The sequence below is a fragment of the Hypanus sabinus genome, chromosome 12 (assembly GCF_030144855.1).
Source record: "Hypanus sabinus isolate sHypSab1 chromosome 12, sHypSab1.hap1, whole genome shotgun sequence".
Lineage (NCBI taxonomy): Eukaryota > Metazoa > Chordata > Chondrichthyes > Myliobatiformes > Dasyatidae > Hypanus > Hypanus sabinus.
In genome coordinates, this window is record NC_082717.1 from 54,683,793 (window position 1) to 54,703,338 (window position 19,546).

General features: G+C 39.8%; 1 protein-coding gene across 4 annotated transcripts in view; it reads right to left on the bottom strand.

Moving 5' to 3' along the window:
* LOC132402897 (girdin-like) overlaps window positions 1–19,546 on the bottom strand; it is a 284,694-nt gene that overhangs the window by 150,013 nt on the left and 115,135 nt on the right. For all 4 annotated transcript variants that reach the window (XM_059985972.1, XM_059985971.1, XM_059985970.1 and 1 more), the window contains exon 8: window positions 16,774–16,940. In XM_059985972.1, coding sequence (XP_059841955.1) covers window positions 16,774–16,940 — 167 coding nt within the window. The remainder of the gene's footprint in view (window positions 1–16,773; window positions 16,941–19,546) is intronic.

The following is a 19,546-nucleotide window of genomic DNA, read 5'->3' on the forward strand; positions in this document are numbered from 1 at the left end:
TGCAAGATCCAGACTTTATTAAATTTATGAATCAACAGATCGATTTCTTCTTTTCAATTAATTCCACGGATGATATTTCTTGCGGAACACTTCAGGACACTTTTAAAGTATATATACGTGGACAGATTATCTCTTACTCTGTTGGTCTGAGAAAACGCATTAAGAAGGAAACTCTTTCATTGGTTGATAAAATTAAAGAGATTGACAAGAAATATTCGATCACTCCTAGTAAGGAGCTTTACAAACAAAAGGTTGAACTTCAAACAGAACATAGTTTATTACTTACAAATTCATGAAAACCAGATCTGATTTTTATATACATAGTGATAAATCGGGTAAACTGTTAGCTAGTCAATTGAAGAATGCTTTGGTTAAACGTCAAATTACTAAGATCCATCAGCAAATGGGCATCTGACAGTTAACCATGGTGAGATAAATAAATCATTTCAAGATTTTTATACCTCCCTGTATCATTCTGAATTCCCTCAAGATCGTAATACCATCTGTGATTTTCTTGGGAAATTGAATTTTCCAAAATTATCATCAGATGATCTTTCAATATTAGAAACTCCTATTATGGATGCAGAAATTAAAGGGGTTATTTCCATGAATTCTGGGAAAGCACCAGGTCCAGATGGGTATACAGTAGAATTTTTAAAATGTTTTTCCGCTATTCTTTCTCCTTGGTTATGCAGGGTTTTTGAAGAAGCAATTAGATTGGGCAATTTGCCACTATCTTTTTATAGAGCTTCCATTTCTTTAATATTGAAGAAAGATAAAGACCCTACTGACTTTGCATCTACTGACCAATACCCTTATTGAATGTAGACTCCAAGATCTTTTCTAAGTTACTGGCATCCAGGCTGGAGAAGGTATTACCCCAAATTATTTCGGAAGATCAAACCGGTTTTATTAAAAATCGCTATTCTTTTTTCAATTTTAAGAGACTATTGTTTATGCCCCTTCACATAGCACTTCAGAATGTGTTATTTCATTAGATGCGGAGAAAGCATTTGATAGAGTTGAATGACCATACTTATTTAATGCGCTGGAGAAGTTTAATTTTAGTCCGACATTCATTTCCTGGATTAAACTGATATATCATACTCCAGTAGCCTCGGTGCTTACTAACAATCAAAGATCTCCCTTTTTTCGTTTATTTTGGGGCACTAGACAAGGCTGTCCTCTTAGTCCATTATTATTTGATATTGTTTTAGAACCCGTGGCAATTGCTATCAGCGAATCACAGAATATTCTTGGCATTAATCTTGGGACAGATATACATAAGTTATCATTATATGCAGATGATTTATTATTATTTATTTCTAATCCTGAGAAATCCATTCCTGCAGTTTTATCATTGTTGGCTCAATTTAGTGATTTTTCTGGGTATAAATTAAATCTTAATAAGAGTGAATTGTTTCCTTTAAATAGACAGGTTCCAATTTATGGAAATTCACCTTTTAAATTAGTTAATGACTCTTATTTACTTAGGGATTAAAATCACAAAAAAACTATAAAGACTTATTTAAGGTTAATTTTTTACCCTTAATTGATCAGATTAAATGTTTGTTTACTAAGTGGTCACCACTATCTTTATCTCTGATAGGTCAGATTAATGCTATTAAGATGGTTATTTTACCCAGGTTTTTATATATATTTCAAGCGGTACCAATTTTTATTCCAAAATCTTTTTTTGCTGATGTTGATTCAAAAATTTCCTCATATATATGGCAGAATAAAAATCCTAGGTTAGGTAAAATATATTTACAGAAGGCAAGGAAGGAAGGTGGATTGGCATTGCCTAATCTTAGATTTTATTATTGGGCAGTTAATATCCGATATTTGATATGTTGGTTAAAGGATTGGGATATATCTTTTAGCCCTCATTGGGTGAACCTGGAAATTAAATCTGTACAAGGATTTGCACTAGGTTCTATTTCAGGGACTTCTCTTCCCTTTGCTCTTTCTAAATTGCCAAAATGAACTGACAACCCGATAGTTAAACATACTTTACGTATATGGTTTCAATTTCGGAAATTTTTTGGGTTGACTCAGTTTGTTTTAAATATTCCTATTGTATCCAATTGTTTTTTTTATCCTTCTATTATAGACAAAGCTTATTCAGCTTGGAAGACTAAAGGATTACTATGATTTTCTGATTTATTTTTGGATAATTGTTTTATGTCTTTTGAGCAATTATCTAATAAATATAATTTGCCTAGATTTCATTTTTTTAGATATTTACAGATTAGGAATTTCTTCAATACTGTACTTCCTACTTTTCCAAATTTTGTGTCTTCAGGCATTTTGGAGAATTTGTTTGAACTAAGCCCTTTTCAGAAAGGGCTAATATCAAAACTTTACAATATAATTATGAAGATACGTTCAAAGCCCTTTTATAAGACTAAAAATGATTGGGAAAGAGAACTTAACCTTACTATCCCTATTGAGAATTGGGATAAAATTCTTCAATTAGTTAATACATCATCTATATGTGCTAAACATTCACTAATACAGTTTAAAGTTGTGCACAGGGCTCATATGTCCAAAGATAAATTGGCTCATTTTTATTCCTATATAAATCCTATTTGTGATAGATGTCAGTCTGAGATAGCGTCTTTAACTCATATGTTCTGGTCGTGTCTGCTTTTGGAAAAATATTGGAAAGACATTTTTGATATTATCTCTGCGGTATTGAACATTGATTTACAACCTCATCTTATTACTGCAATTTTTAGTTTACCAATGATGGACTCACTCCATTTATCCTCTTCTGCTTGTTGAATGATTGCATTTCTTACACTAATGACTAGAAGATCTATTTTGTTGAATTGGAAAGAAATTAATCCTCCCACTGTATTTCATTGGTTTTCTCAAACTATGTTATGTCTAAATTTAGAAAAAATTAGAAGTGGTGTATTTGATACTTCTATTAAATTTGAAAAGATATGGAGACCATTTATTCAATATTTTCATATGATGTAATGTGACCCTGTTCCAGGCCTATTTGATTTTCCAGTTTTGATTCTATATATGTTGAGAGGATCGGAGTTGACGACACTGATGATTTTGTATTTTTGTGAGATATTATAAACAGCCCTTTTTTTCTTTTTCCAATTTTTCTTTTTTCTTTTTTTGTATTTTTCTTTATTAGTTACTAGATTATTAGATTAGTTTTTTTGCATAATTTTTTTTCTTTATCGTTTTTTTTTATTATATATTATGATATACCTAGGTTTGCCTTGTTTATTTGTATATTGTATCATCTATGATTTGGGAATACCCATTTATACTGTAATCATTGCTTATATATTATTCCATGTTCAGTTGAATTGTGTATGTTTGTAATCCCATTATCTATGTATCAATTTTATTTTGTTGATATTAATAACAATAATAAAAAGATTGAAAATGAAAGAAAGATTGGGAATTTGAATGATACTGCTGGCCATTCCAAAACCTAAAAAAAGCTGATTATCTTCTTTCCTCACGAGTTTCTTGTATAAAAATTATATGAGCATTCAGTCTGCGGAATACCTTAAAAAATTTTTTTCGTTTAATTGGATTATTTATACCGTTTGTATTCCACGAGACAAAATTTATAACCTTAACCATCATAGCAAAACCAGTAATATGGTATGTAAAAGGTTAACAATACACACTCATGAATTCAGAAGAGGAAAAAAGGTTCAAAGAGGAACCGGAAGTTATGACAAATCAGACATTTTAGTAGTTTCGAAATAGCCCAGTTAGAAAATTCTAATCTAAAAAGAAAGTGACCCCTTCCCCCTCCCCAAAAGACCCAGAAAAAAAGCCAGAGATTGGCCAAGAGATAAACTAAAGCTAAATCTACCACCATCTCTCCTGATGGCAGCCCAAACAATAAAAGTTGAAAAGAACAGTTAAACATAATCCAAGAAATATATGAAGAAAATTATCAAAAAATAGCAAAGAAAATGCGATTTAAAAGAAAGGATTAAATCGTAGAGCAGAGTACTAAGATACTAATACTTCAAGAAAAAAAAATTTGTGTTGTTGATCGTTTTCACGCATAAACAATTGAAAATGATGCAGCAATAAAATGAAGTCTTATGGGAAGAAGAAAGCAGGACAACATCTTAAAGTGTATAAAAATAACGAAGACAAGTGTAACTCCATTCAAAATAAAGTTAAACACCAAAACCTTTAGTAAATAATTTTTTAAATATTAAAAACAGGATCCCAGAAAGAAACAGAGAGATTAAATTAAAAATCCTAAAGATATCAACATTACAAACCAAAAAAAGAGAGCCCATGCGTAAACAGTTGAAAATGACGCAGTAAAAAATTAGGTCTTATGAGAAGTACAGAGTGACATCTTGAAATGTAAAAAAGAACAAATGTATCTCTGTTCAAAACAAATGAAACATCAAAACCTCTACTAAAGAGTTTCAAACAATAAAAAAAGCAAAATCCCAAAAGGGGACAGAAAGGTTAATCTCGAAGTGCTAAAAACACAGACAGTACAACCCAAGAAAGGGAACCCTCTCATTCTAACTGACCCGATCGCTTAACAATTTAAGTAAAAACCAGGGGAAAAAAACTGAACCCAAATTAGACCTTAGCAGAGGAAGTTTGCTGATCAAGAAATTTTTTAGCTTCTTTTAATGTCTTAAAAAGACTACTGGAGTTATCAGAGAGGACAAGCCTCAATTTGGCAGGGAAGAGCAGCGCTGGTTTGAGACCCATTTGAAAAAATTCTGACTATAATCTTCAACAAAGCAAAATTGAAAACCTTTAAATTTAAGCATGCCTTTTCTTTGAGCAATACAAATCAAACATTCCTTGATATGAACATAATGGAGATGCAGAATTACTGGCTGTGGATGATCTGTTTTCAGACGCAACAAGCGATGAGCGCGGTCAATTAAAGGGGGTTCATCCAACACTTCTTTGTCAAACACCTTGAATAGGAATTGAGAGAAGAACTTGATAGGATCACCCTCCTCAACATCTTCTGGGAGACTGATTATCCGTAGATTCTGTCTTCGCAAATGGTTTTCAAGGTCAGTAACTTTAAATTTATAATGATCCACCTGTTGAGACATCGAAGCTAAACTTTGTTCCAAAGTTGCAATCTTTCGATCTCTTTGCCGAGCGCCTTCATCGAGTTCTGAGATTTATGGTTGCTGCTGTTCAACTTCACGTTCAAGCGATCTAAAATTATCCTCGACCATCTTTAAAACTCCTTTGAACACCGCAAATTTTTGATTGAGTTTTTCATCAGTAAGTTTCCACATCGCTTCAAAAGTTAACGGAGCTGGCTTAGATTTAGGGTCAGCTTCTCTTTTCCCATTAGGATCTGTGTCTTTTCCGTTCTTTGTTTCTCATGATCTTATATACATTTCCAATGAATTAAAGTCAAAGTTCAGAGTTATAACAATAACATAAACCTTGGTGTAGGTATAAAAAAGAGTAAATGAGGGTAGCTACAGATAATAAAAGTAATAAAAGCCAGATTAAGATTTCATTCCATGAGCACCACCCAGAGACTGAAGAAGACAGAATCATGAGAGAGTTGATAGGCAGCTGGAAGAGGAGGCAGAGTGAAAGTGGGATGGGGGAAGCAAGAGGGAGGTAATTACCGGAAGTTGGAGAATTCAATGTTCATACCAAGGGGCTGGAGACTACCTAGTCGGCATATGAGGTGTTGCTCCTCCAACCTGAGTTTGGCCTCATCATGGCAGTAGAGAAGGCCATGTATAGACATATCCAAATGGGAATGTGAAGCAGAGTTGAAGTGGGTGGCAATTGGGAGATCCAAATGGGAATGTGAAGTATAAGCTGAGACCTGGCCAGGTTGCTAGACAATGCGTTTGAGATGCAGCCAAAAGGGATACATTGTAATAATCTGTAGGTTACCAACCTGGGGAAGTGTACAGAGACACAGACACAGCAGGAAAGTCAGTCAAACTCTCAGAGAGATAAAAGAAATCTTCTGTAGTTAAAATAAATAAAATACTAACCAAACAAACAGGAAAATTAAGTAAATACTGGCAGTATCTATATCTGCTTATCCATAAAGCCCCCTGAGACATATAATTTCTCTAAACCAGGGGACTTTGAGAGATGGCTCAGATTCTTTAAAGATTAGGGCTGCAAGCAATCTCACAGGCTTTAGAAGAGCATCAAGTAAACACACTGATATACTGCATGGGTAAATTAGGACTGACAGATGCTCAGAAAAAGGAATATAAGACAGTGCAGGACAAATTCAAAGAATATTTCACAGTAAAGTGAAATGCAAGATTTGAGAGGAAACAAGGTGCAGTCAGAAAGACTACAAAAAGAGGTGACAGTAGAGCTCAGCTCAAACAAAACAGTCAAGTGAAACAACGTGCAGGTAAAATGTACAACTGTAGGATATGCAGCAAGTCACATCAAAGAGCTCTGTCTAGCAAAAGAAGTGAAATGCCAACAATGCAATACAGTTGGCCATTATACAAGCCAGCATCATTCATAAGCAGTTCTTCAGTACATCAAAGATGAAGGGAGAGCTTTACTTGCGGTCCTAGATTCAAATTGACAAGGCTGGTGTACTATGACTCAGTTGCAAAATGAGGCAGTGACATTCAAAATGGATACTGGGGCATATGTCTTAGCTGTCCCTGATGTCTGTTTACAAAACTGGCAAAGAAAACAGGCATTACACTAAACCCAACAAATAAAGTGTTCATGGGGCTAGGGAAACATAAGTTCAGCTAGAAAGGAATCTCCCATCTATTAAAAATGAGAAACAGTTAAAAGAGGATGTCTATGTTGTTCAGAATCTCTTCTCATCAGAACTGAGGCAATGTGCCATCGAGAAGCTGAACCTCATTGCAGGGTTGGAATTGCAAAACGTTGTTCAGTGGCACATGTACCTGGAGTTGTTCACAGGACTGGGGTTACTGAAAGAGGAGTACCTTATCCAACTGAGACCAGAAGTGACACCCTACCCTCTGACCACAGCAAGGCACATACCAGTCCCATTGATGAACAAAGTCAAAGCTGAACTTGAGACAATGGAGATGTTTGACAACATAACTAGAGTGAATAGACCTACTGACTGGTGTGCAGGCATTGCTCCTGTTCCCAAGCCAGATGGCACCGTGAAGGTCTGAGTTGATTTCACAAAAGTGAATAATGCAATGAGGCGGGAGAAGTTTATTCTGCCCTCCGTTGAGAACACATTGAATATGCTGGGTGGAGCAAAGTTCTTCACCAAACTAAATGCAAACTCATTGTTCTGGCAGATCCATTTAGCTCCTGAGTCACAGAATCTCACAACCTTCATCATACCCTATGGAAGCCTTGCCTTCAAGAAACTCACTTTTGGCATGTCGTCAGCCCCTGAACTCTTTCAGATGAGGATGAACCAAATTTTGGAGGAACTGGAAGGAATAGTCTGCCTCATGGATGATATACTCATCTTTGGAGGCTCAAGTGAGATACACTACAAAAGAGTGGAAGCTGCCTTGGAGAAGCTGAAACAGACTGGAATCACCCTGAACAAACAGAAATGTGAATTTGCAAAGTTGGAGGTGAAGTTCTTGGGCCACCAATTGTCCTCAGAGGGAATGCAACCAGATTCAATCACACTGGCAGGAATTTGGAATATGGAACAACCTACAAATCTATCAGAGATCTGCAGTTTTTCATTGGCATGGTAAACCACCTAGGAAAGTTCAATCCAGTTTTGACAGAAAAAAACAAAAGCCACTACGTGACCCCCTTTGAAGAAACATTTGGATCTGGGGCACCACAGCAGAAGTCATTCTCATCACTTAAAGCAGAGCTCATCTCTCCACCAGCATTGGTGTTGTTTGATCCAAACAAAGCAACCAAGGCCTCAGTAGATGCTTCTTCCTTTGGCCTCAGGGAACTGTTCATGCAAAACTGCAGTGCTGTATGGAAACTGGTGGCATGTACATCAAGAACACTGACTCCAACAGAACAGCATCATGTGCAAATTGAAAAGGAGATGCTGGTTCTCATGTGAGCTTGTGAATGCTTCAGCTGTTACTTGATTGGCATTAAATTTCTCCTTGAAATATATCACAAACCATTTGTTAGCCTTTGCAGCTCAAAACACTTGGATGACTTACCTCCATGTCTGCAAAGATTTAGAAAGAGGACTATGACATAGAACATGCCCCTGGCAAATTTTCCACAACATGAGAAATTCTGTTGAGGATGCCATGAAAAAGAGAGTGGACAGAAGCTGACTCGGCCCTCATGAAAGATACCAACATCTACTTAGCTCTGACACACAAAAGTTTTCCTGCATCACTGAGTAAACTAGATGAAGTTCATGCTGAGTTGAAAAAGGACCAAATCTGTAGCAATGTCATGCAATACTGTGAACATGGGTGGCCAGCTGTTCCAAGAGTAGTAGAGTAGAACTCAGGCCTTATTGGCTTGAAAGCTACACACTCATCATTCTTGATGGTTTGCTGCTAAAGGCCCCCAGGCTCGTTATTCCTGCTTCTAAACATGCTGAAATCATTAGTGAAATCCACTAAAGACATCAAGGCATCAAAAAATGTCATCTGAGAGCAAGGCAATCTGTGTGAACACACAGCTGGGACATTATGTAAAGCAATGTGAAGCATGCCGAAATCTGCATAAAAATCATGCTGAACACCCCTGTCCCACAGAATACACAGACTTTCCATGACAAATTTCAGGCACAGAGATTTCTATGCTGAAAGAGACAAATATCTTTTCACCATAGATTACTACTCACAAAACACTGAGGTTCCAAGTTGTCCTCCTATATTCTCAGCAGCAGTTATACAGCACCTGAAAGCTGTATTCACTTGCCATGGAATACCAGACACACTTGTGTCAGACAAAGGGCCACGATTCAGCTGCTCGGAATTCAAAGCCTTTGCTAGGGATGATGAGTTCAAACACCAGACAAGCAGTCCACAGTATCCACAGGCAATGGAGAAGCAGAAAGAGTAATGCAAACTGTTAAGAATCTCCTACTGAAGGCAAAAGACCCCTATAAAACACTACTGGCTTATTGTTCCACAATACTTACAAATGGCTACAGTCTATCAGAGCCGTTAATGGGCTGGAGGCAGATAACAAACCTGCCCACTCTTCCTTCTCTCCTCCAATCTCAAGTTCAGCAGCTCAATTTCTGAACTGGCAAATCAATACATTTCAGCTGAGTCCATCCCTGAAAATCCCTCTGTCGTGGAATGTTCCATTTGTGCAAAACATACTTTCACATACATGTTAGGTAGCTCACAATAGTTTTCACCATCTAAACCAGCCACTTCCAATCCTGAAACAATGTAGCTACTCGTGATCTTCTCTTGACGTATGGTGCATAAGAGAATGCATGTTCTTTTTCATGTAAGGTTGAGCTTCTTAATGGGGTCCACTGTGCAGAACACTGCTGTACTTTCTTAAACAAGAGAAAATCTGCAGATGCTGGAAATCCAAGCAACATACACAAAATGCTGTGGGAACCTAGCAGGCCACACAGCATCTATGGGAAAGAGTACAGTCGACATTTCAGACCAAGACCCTTTGACAAGACTGGAGAAAAGAAAGCTGAAGAGTAGATTTAAAAGGTGGAGGAAGAAGAGAGAAAAACACAAGATGGGTGAAACTTGAAGGGGAGGGATGAAGTAAAGAGCTGGGAAGTTGATTGGAGAAGGGGGAGTCAAATAGAACAGGACAGAAGGCCATGGAAGAAAGAGAAGGGAGAGGAGCACCAGAGGGAGGTACTGGGCAGGTCAGGAGATAAGGTGAGAAAAAAAGGGATGGGGAATGGTCAAGGTGGGGGGAGGGGGCATTACCAGAAGTTAGATAAATTGATGTTTATACCATTAGGTTGGAGGTCACCCAGACAAAATATAAGGTGTTGTTCCTCCATCCTAAAAGTGGCCTCATCATGACAGTGGAGGATAGATATATTGGAAGGGGAATGGAAAGTGAAATTAAAATGGGTGGCCACTGGGAAATCTCACTTTTTCTGATGGATGCAGTGTAGGTGCTTGAAAAAGCAGTCTCCCAATCTATCTTGGGGCTCACAATATACAAGCCATACCGGGAGCACCGGACACAGTATATGACTCCAACAGCCTTACAGGTGAAGTGTTACCTCACCTGGAAGGATTGTCTGGGGCCCTGAATGGTAGAGAGGGAGGAGGTATAGGGGCAAGTGCAGCATTGTTTTGCTTGCAAGGATAAGTGCCAGGAGGGCGATCAGTGCAGAGGTATGAATGGATAAGCAGAAAGTGGGGTAGCAAGGGGGAAAGAGGGGGGAAAGTTGTGCTGGGTGGTGGGATCCCTTAGGAGATGTTAGAAGTTGCAAGGAATTATGTGCTGGACATGGAGACTGGTGGGATGGTAAGTGCAAAAGACAAACCTATCCCTTGTAGGGTGGGGAGGGCAGATATGCGTGAAATAGAAAAGATGTGGTTGTGGGCAGTGTTGATGGGGGAGGAAGGGAAGCCCCTTTCTTTGAAGAAGGAAGCTATCTCCTTGATTTTGGAATGAAAAGCCTCTTGAGAGCAGAGGCAGAGGAACTGAGAGAAGGGGATGGAGCTTTTACAAGTAACAGGGTGGGAGGAGGTATAGTCCAGAAAGCTGTGAGATTCCATGGGTTTGTAATAGACATCAGTAGATAAGCTGTCTCTGGAGATAAAGACAGAGCAATCAAGAAAGGCAAGGGAGGTGTTGGAAATGGACCAAGTAATTTTGAGGGCAGGGTGGAAGTTGGAGGCAAAGTCAATGAAGTTAATGAGTTCTGCATGGGTGCAAAAAGCAGCATCGATGCAGTTGTCAATGTAGCATAGGAGAAGTGCAGAAGTGCAGATGGACACCAGTGTAGGCTTGGAACATAGACTGTTCCAGTAAGTACTCCTATACTGTTGCGGGGGGGGGGGGGAAGAGGACAGCCTACCTGGAGGAAGCAGCAGTGGCCATGCCTCTGGCACAGAGTCTAGCCCTGTGGCTCAGAAGGGTAGGGAAAGTAAGAGGAAAGTAGTAGTGATAGGGGACTCTACAATTAGGGGGTCAGACAGGTAATTCTGTGGATGCAGAAAAGAAACTCAGATGTTAGTTTGCCTCCCAGGTGCCAGGGTCTGATTTGTTTCGGATCGCGTCCAAGATATCCCGTGGTAGGAGGGAGAACAGCCAGAGGTCGTGGTACATATTTGTAACAATGACATAGGTAGGAAAAGGGAAGAGGTCCTGAAAAAAGACTACGGGGAATTAGGAAGTTGAGAAACAGGACTGCAAAGGTAGTAATCTCAGGATTACTGCCTGTGCCATGCGACAGTGAGAATAGGAATAGGATGAGGTGGAGGATAAATGTGTGGCTGAGGGATTGGAGCAGGGGGCAGGGATTCAGATTTCTGGATCATTGGGGCCTTTTTTGGGGCAGGTGTGACCTGTACAAAAAGGACGGGTGGCACTTGAATCCCAGGGGGACCAATATCCTGGCAGGGAGATTTGCTAAGGCTAGTTGGGAGAGTTTAAACTAGTATTGTTGGGGGGTGGGAACTGAACTGAAGAGACTGGGGAAGAGGAGGTTGGATCACAAATAGAGAAAGCTTGTAGACAGTGCGGAAGGGAGGACAGGCAGGTGATAGAGTAGGGATGAGCTCAGATCTAAGGATTCAGATGTATCCATTTTAACTCAAAGAGTGGTGGGAGCAAAGCGATTGAGTTTAGAGCATGAATCAGTAGTTGGAGATATGATGTGGTGGCCATTACAGAGACTTGGATGGCTCAGGGACAGGAATGGTTACTTCAAGTGCCGGGTTTTAGAGGTTTCAGAAAGACAGGCAGAGAGGCAAAAGAGGTGGGGGCGTGGCACTGTTGATCGGAGATAGTGTCATGGCTGCAGAAAAGGTGGTCGCCATGGAGAGATTCTCTACGGAGTCTGTGGTTGGAGGTTAGGAACAGGGAGGGGTCAATAACTTTACTGGGTGTTTTTTATAGGCTGCCCAATAGTAACAGAGATATCGAGGAGCAGATAGGGAAACAGATCCTGGAAAGGTGTGATAATAACAGAGTTGTTGTGATGGGAGATTTTAATTTCCCAAGTATCGATTGGCATCTCCATAGAGCAAGAGGTTTAGATAGGGTGGTGTTTGTTAGGTGTGTTCAGGAAGGTTTCTTGACAGAATATGTAGATAAGTCTACAAGAGGAGAGGCTGCACTTGATTTGGTATTGGGAAATGAACCTGGTCAGGTGTCAGATCTCGCAGTGGGAGAGCATTTTGGAGATAGTGATCATAATTCTGTCTCCTCTACAATAGCATTGGAGATAGGAACAGACAAGTTAGAAAAGTGTTTAATTGGAGCAAGGGGAATTATGAGGCTATCAGGCAGGGAATTGGAGGCTTAAATTGGAAACAGATGTTCTCAAGGAAAAGTACAGAAGAAATGTGGCAAATGTTCAGGGGATACTTGTGTGGAGTTCTGTCTAGGTACGTTCCAATGAGACAGGGAAGTTATGGTAGGGTACAGGAACCGAGGTGTACAAAGGCTGTAATAAATCTAGTCAAGAAGAAAAGCTTATGAAAGGTTCAGAGAGCTAGGTAATGTTAGAGATCTAGAAGATTATAAGGGTAAAGAGGAAGGAACTTAAAAAGCTAATTAGGAGAGCCATAAGGGGCCATGAGAAGGCCTTGGCAGGCAGAATTAAGGAAAACCTCAAGGAATTCTACAAGTATGTGAAAAGCATACTTGTAGATAAGACGTGAAAGAATAAAACCTATCAAGTGTGACAGTGGGAAAGTGTGCATGGAACCAGAGTAAATAGCAGAGGTACTTAATGAATACTTTACTTCAGTATTCACTATGGAAAAGGATCTTGGTGATTGTAGTGATGACTTGCTGCAGACTGAAAAGCTTGAGCATGTAGATATTAAGAAAGAGGATGTGCTGGAGCTTTGGAAGGCGTCGTTAGATAAGTCACCGGGACCGGATGAGATGTACCCCAGGCTACTGTGGGAGGTGAGGGAGGAGATTGCTGAGCCTCTGGCAATGATCTTTGCATCATCAATGGGGAAGGGAGAGGTTCCGGAGGATTGCAAATGTTGTTCCTTTATTCAAGAAAAGGAGTAGAGATCCTTTTTCAAGAGGATACAGGTTTAAGGTGCCGGGGAGTAGGTACAGAGGAGATGTCAGGGATAAGTTTTTTACTCAGAGAATGGTGAGTACGTGGAATGGGCTGCCAGCAATGGTGGTGGAGGCGGATCCGATAGGGTCTTTTAAGAGACTTTTAGATAGGTACATGGAGTTTAGTAAAATGGAGGGCTATAGGTAAGCCTAGTAATTTCTAAGGTAGGGACATGCTCGGCACAACTTTGTGGGCCGAATGGCCTGTATTGTGCTGTAGGTTTTCTATGTTTCTATGTTCCACAGTTTTAGATTTACTTCTCACAGTGACTACAATAATAGCAAAGCTGCTCCTTTAGCCTTAGAATGAAATAGTGACTTAGTTTTGTTTACACCTTTGTTTATTGCTGGTGATGTAGCATCTTGTATATTCCCAAACACTGGTTGTGCAGCATCTTTACTTGCCTGTCTATAAAATCAACATTAGTGAAAGTAATCTTACGGGTTGTGTCTTTCTTGCAGTTTACAGATCACCATTCTCCATTTATTCCTAAGCATATGGGGCAATTTCTTTATGTCAGCTGACATTTTAGCAGGCATGTTCAACTGATACATGTACTGTACTTCTTCCATGGCATTGCAAAAGCTTCTAACAAAAAGACTGTCATCTTGAAGAGCTTTCATGTCTTCAGATTTCTTAGGTACCCCAAAAAAGAGCCTTTTCCATGTAGGCTGATGCAATTTTCTGTTCAATACCAAAAGGTTCCTATTGTCAAGCTTTAGCTTTCAGATATCCTTTCTTAGGATCAACATGATAGCAACTTCTGGCAAACTCTAGTGTACTGTTCAAGGAAATAGAAGCAGAGTGGGTACAGCCCAGCCCATCACAAGTAAAGCCCTCCTCACTATTGAGCATGTCTACAAGGAGCACTATCATAGGAAAGCAGCATCCATCAACAAGGATCCCCATGATCCAAACCATGCTCTCTTCTCACTGCTGCTATTAGCAAGGAATTACAAGAGCCTTAAATCTCACACCACCAGGTTCAGGGACATTTATTACTCTTCAAATATCATGCTCCTACACCAGTATGGATAACTTCACTCACCTCAGCACTGAAATAATTCCATAATTTATGGACTCATTATTATTATTAAATAAATCAATAATACCAAGAACATGGGTTGTAGAGTTTTTGAAAATAATAATATTGTATTTGTACTGTTTGTCCTCTTTGCACATTGGTTGTTGGTCTTTGTGTGTAGCTTTTCATTGATTCTATTGTATTTCTTTGTTCTACTGCAAATGCCTGCAATAAAATGTGTCTCAGGGTAGCATACAGTGACATATATGTACTTTGATAATAAATTTACTTTGAGCTTTGAAAAGATATATTCCCACAACTTAATTTATTTTCAAGTGCAAACTATTTGATTGGTACCCACTTTATTGTTAACTTTTTGAATGACTAATGTAACTCTGTCTCAGTTAATTTAATAATGCAATAATATTGTTTCTTTCATATATTAAATTTACATACAGTTTTAAAAACTATTAACTTGTTGCCTATTTTCTAACCTGTTGGTGTTTATTTCTGTAAGAATTCAATGATTATGGTATGCATTATGGTCTGCACGTGCTCTATCAATGAATCTATTACTCAAGATTCAAGTTTATTTATCATGCATATATTGAAACATATAGAGAGATACCTCGTTTACGTTAACAACCAGCAAAACAAAAGTGTGGTGGGAGCAATCTGCAAATGTCATCATACATTCCAGCACCAACATAGTATGCCCACAATGCTTGGCACAAACAGAACACAACAAACAACAAAAGAAACAAAGTAAGCTCTGTTTCTCCTTTCCACAAACACACAAACACAGTCTTTTAACCCCAAAACAGGTCATCATACTTGGCCTCCAGTGAACTCAGATTCAGTCTTGGAAATGCAGACATTGGCCCTCATTGCTCCTGCCCGCATGGAATGCTGACAAAGCAATGACACTGTGGGGAAGTGGCACCAGCCTTTGTCCATGGCTGACATCCACCTGACCCGCAGGATGTCCCACATTCACATCACTGGCCTTCAAGTGGAAAGCAGAGACTTAAGACTCAGGACTGATTTCTAATTCCCCCACATCTCTTCCTAAACCTTAAAATTACCCCTAACTCTCCTCTCTGCCTCCAAAGCCACGCCCATGAACCAAAATAAATTAAAAAAAAAACAATAAAAATTGAGCCTCATCCTCAATGGAAGTGGCAGCTTCCATCTAGTCTGATATAATACATTAACTTATCTGATAACATATTAACTTTATCGTTTGGCTGATGCCTCTGCTGGATTAATTCATCAGTGCTTGCTTGTGGTGAAATGCAAAGGCAATGCCAACAGAAGGGGATAAGGGAGCTTAGAACTAGTTTTTACTCTTGCACTACAACTTTAAAAACTTTATGCATTAATCCAAAACCCATTAAAATATTCTATATATTAACTGATAATCTGAAGCCTTGTGAGAGACTCTGGAGTCAGCTGGAAGAAGGTTCCATGGTCTGATGAAACTGAAACTGAGCTTTTTAGCCATCCAACTAAATGCTATGTTTGGCATAAACCAAGCACCACACATCATGAAAAACACACAATCCCTATCGTGAAGCAAGGTGGTAACTACATCATACTGTGGGGATGTTTCAATGCAGCAGGCCCTGGAAGGCTTATGAAGGTAGAGTGTAAAATTAATACAGTAAAATACAGGGAAATCCTGGAGGAAAACCTTATGTAGTCTGCAAGAGAACTGCAACTTGGGAGAAGATTTGTTTTCCAGCAAGACAATGACCCAAAGCATAAAGCCAAAGCTACAAAGGAATGGCTTAATGTCCTGAAGTGGCCAAGTCAGAGTCCAGACCACAATCCGATTGAGAATTTGTGGCTGGACTTGAAAAGGGCTTTTCACTCATGATCACCATGCAATCTGACAGCGCTTGAGGAGTTTTGTAAAGAAGAATGGGGAAAAGTGCAGTGTCCAGCTGATGGAGACCTATCCATACATGCTGTAAGTGCTGCCAAAGGTCAATACTGACAGTGAAGGTGAATATTTATGCAATCAATTAATTTGTATTTTATATATGTAATTTAGATCACTTTGTAGAGATCTGTTTTCACTTTAACACGAAAGAGTATTTTTTTTGGTTGATGAGTGTCAAAAAAAAACAAATGAATTCCACTGAGATTCAATGTTGTAAAACAATAAAACATGAAAACTTCCAAGGGGCATTAATACTTCTTATAGGCACTGTATAAACTCACATGTTTTCTGACAACCCTACAATACTATTTTAAAGACCTTGCATTCACATAAGGAAGCAAAATGTGGAAAACAAGATCTGTGCTTGTAGAATATTATACACTAAAGCAACCTCAAATACATTTAACTTGTTCTTTTTTATATCAATTACTATTCTGTATCAGGTAAAGACAGTCATTTGGCTTAACCTTTTAACAAATGGAGAAACTTCTCATATTTATATTTTATCCTCAGTGATAAACCTCATTCTTCACTAACCATTCAATAACAGTTCTGGAAGTTTGTGTAATTTTCAACATATTTAATTTCTTGTGCCCTTAAATCTTCAACTCTAATCCATATGCTTACATCTCTTGCCTGATCCTTCGGAGTTTTGCTTTAGTGTCTGCCAGTTCAACTGACAGATGTTGTCGGCTCTCAGTTCGCTGCATTCCTGGTGAACCAATAGGTGACTGAGCTATTCCACGAACTGGAGACTGGGAGCAGTCACGCTCCTGTGCAAGACGCAATATTATCTGGAAATAAATAATAAACTTAATTTTATATCCATGTACTACATTTTTATATACAGTGGATTCTGGTTAATTGAGCCACACCGGGACCAGCACATTTTGGCCCAATTAAACAGCTGGCTCAAAATAGCCAAGTTACATGGAAATAGTTAAAAGATCTAAAAAAAAAGACAAGCACCTGTCTAACTAAGTAATAAATCATGGACTTAAATGAAATACAGAACAAATTAGAACACTGCCAATACTAGATAGAGGCAAAGAAGCTGTTTCCACTGGTAGGTGAGACTAGAAGTAGGGGACATAGCTTCAAGATTTGGGGGAGTAGATTTAGGACAGAGATGAGGAGGAACTGCTTTTTCCCAGAGTGGTGAATCTGTGGAATTCTCTGCCCAATAAGCAGTGGAGACTACCTCAGTAAATATATTTAAGACAAAGTTGGATCGATTGTTGCATATTAGGGGAATTAAGGGTTATGGGGAAAAGACAGGTGGAGATAAGTCCGTGGCCAGATCAGTCATAATCTTATTGAATGGCGGAGCAGACTCGATGGGCCAGATGGCCTACCCCTGCTCCTATTTTTTATGTTCTTATGTACTACTACTACAATACTATAAAACAGTGCCTTAGTTCCTATTGGAGGAATTTCTCCAGTGTGTTCTTTTGATTGACTGTAAATGAACAATCAGTGTAGACACCTAGTGCAGATAATGGACAGTCTTCATTGCATTCCTGTAACAAATAGTGTCATAATCCAACAATTGAGTAGAATTAGGTGAATGATTTCTTCGGCAGTTTGAATGGGGCACGACTGCACAAGCGTGTGAAGGTCAGCCCGTGAGACAGCGAGAGAGTTTAAAAAGTGAGTAGATTAACGGAGCGGGCAATGGAGTATCGGGAGACAGAGTAGGAAGGCATTGGCTCGAGAGGCTTTGGCAAGCAGGGGCTGAAGACGAGTTTGCTCCCAGAGGGGTAAGGCTGGGTAAACTTTAATTAATCTAATTAACTTAGAAGTAAGTAATGGAGGCAGCAGTTAGGGCAGTCGGATGCTCCGTTTGCAGTATGTGGGAAGTCAGGGCGAGCACAATTGTCCCTGAAAACTACACCTGTAAAAGGTGCATCCATCTGCAGTTCCTGACAAAGCGAGTTAGGGAACTGGAACTGGAGCTGGATGAACTTCGGATCATTCGTGAGGCAGAGGCAGAAATAGACAGGAGTTTCAGGGAGATAGTCACCCCTAAAAGTCAGGAGACAGGTAGCTGGGTGACTGGCCATACCCATCAATAATAAGTATACTTTTTTTTGGATACTGTTGGTGGGGATGACCTACCAGGGACAAGTTGCAGTGGTCGCGACACTGGCACTGAGACTGGACACTCAGCTCAGAAGGGAAGGAGGGAAAAGAATAGAGCAGTAGTGATAGGGGATTCGTTAGCTAGGGGGACAGATAAGAGGTTCTGTGGGAGAGATCGAGAATCCTGGATGGTCTGTTGCCTCCCTGGTGCCAGAGTCCACGATATCTCGAATTGAGTTCTCCGTATTCTCAAGAGGGAGGGTGAGCAGCTCGATGTCATGGTCCATGTAGGGACCAATGACGTGGATAGGAAGAAGGAGGAGGTCCTGCAAAGAGAGTTTAGGGAGTTAGGTGCAAAGTTGAAGGACAGGACCTCCAGGGTTGAAGCTTCAGGACTGCTACCTGTTCTATGTGCTAAAGAGGCTTGAAATAGGAAGATAAATGCAGCTAAATACGTGGCTAAGGAGTTGGTGCAGGATGGAGGGCTTCATGTTTCTGGACAATTGGGCATTGTTCCAGGGAAGGTGGGACCTGTTCCAATGGGACAGGTTGCACCTGAATTGGAGGGGGACTAATATCCTTGTGAGAAGGTTGGCTCGTGCTGCTCTGGGGGGGGGGGGGTGTTTAAACTAGATTTGCAAGGAGAAGGGAACCAGAATGTTAGAGCAGATAGTGAGGTGGAGGAGGATAAAGGTCATGTGAGAACTGCAAGTATAGTGCATGGAGTAAAGCCAGATCTAACATATAAAGAGGCTTTGAGGAAAGAGAAGCAGAATAAAGGGTGTAAAGGTAGTATGATAGAAGGGCTAAAGTGCGTGTACTTCAATGTGTTACACCTGTGCTCCCCCCCTCCTTTTTGAGCATCACAAGATCGCTATTAAGTCAGGTCAGGAGACCCAGGAAATGAGAGAAAGACATGCAGAATCCACAAAGAGTTTGGAATGTGTCCTGGCCTCCGAAAGGCGGAACCATTGATAACGGCTATTGTCTCTTGGAGACGGAATTGTGTATTGAGTGCTGTGCTATTCATCGATGCCCTCAAGGAATCAGGCAACATGGGCTGGTTGGGGGATGGCATCCCCCCCAACCTGACTGACATCTGAGACCCCGTGAGTGGGGATAAAAGAGGGTCTGTGGGAACAGCCCCTCAGATGCACCGAAAGAAACACTCGAAATCCTATAACAGTGTAAAAGCAAAAGCCGGTGGAAAGCCACATGCGTCCTTTTCCATTTGCCTCGGAATTGGTGGGCCTTGCCACAAAAGAACGGCTTTAGCTAACAACAAAGGGGAATTCAGCCCCCAATGACTCTCGAAGGA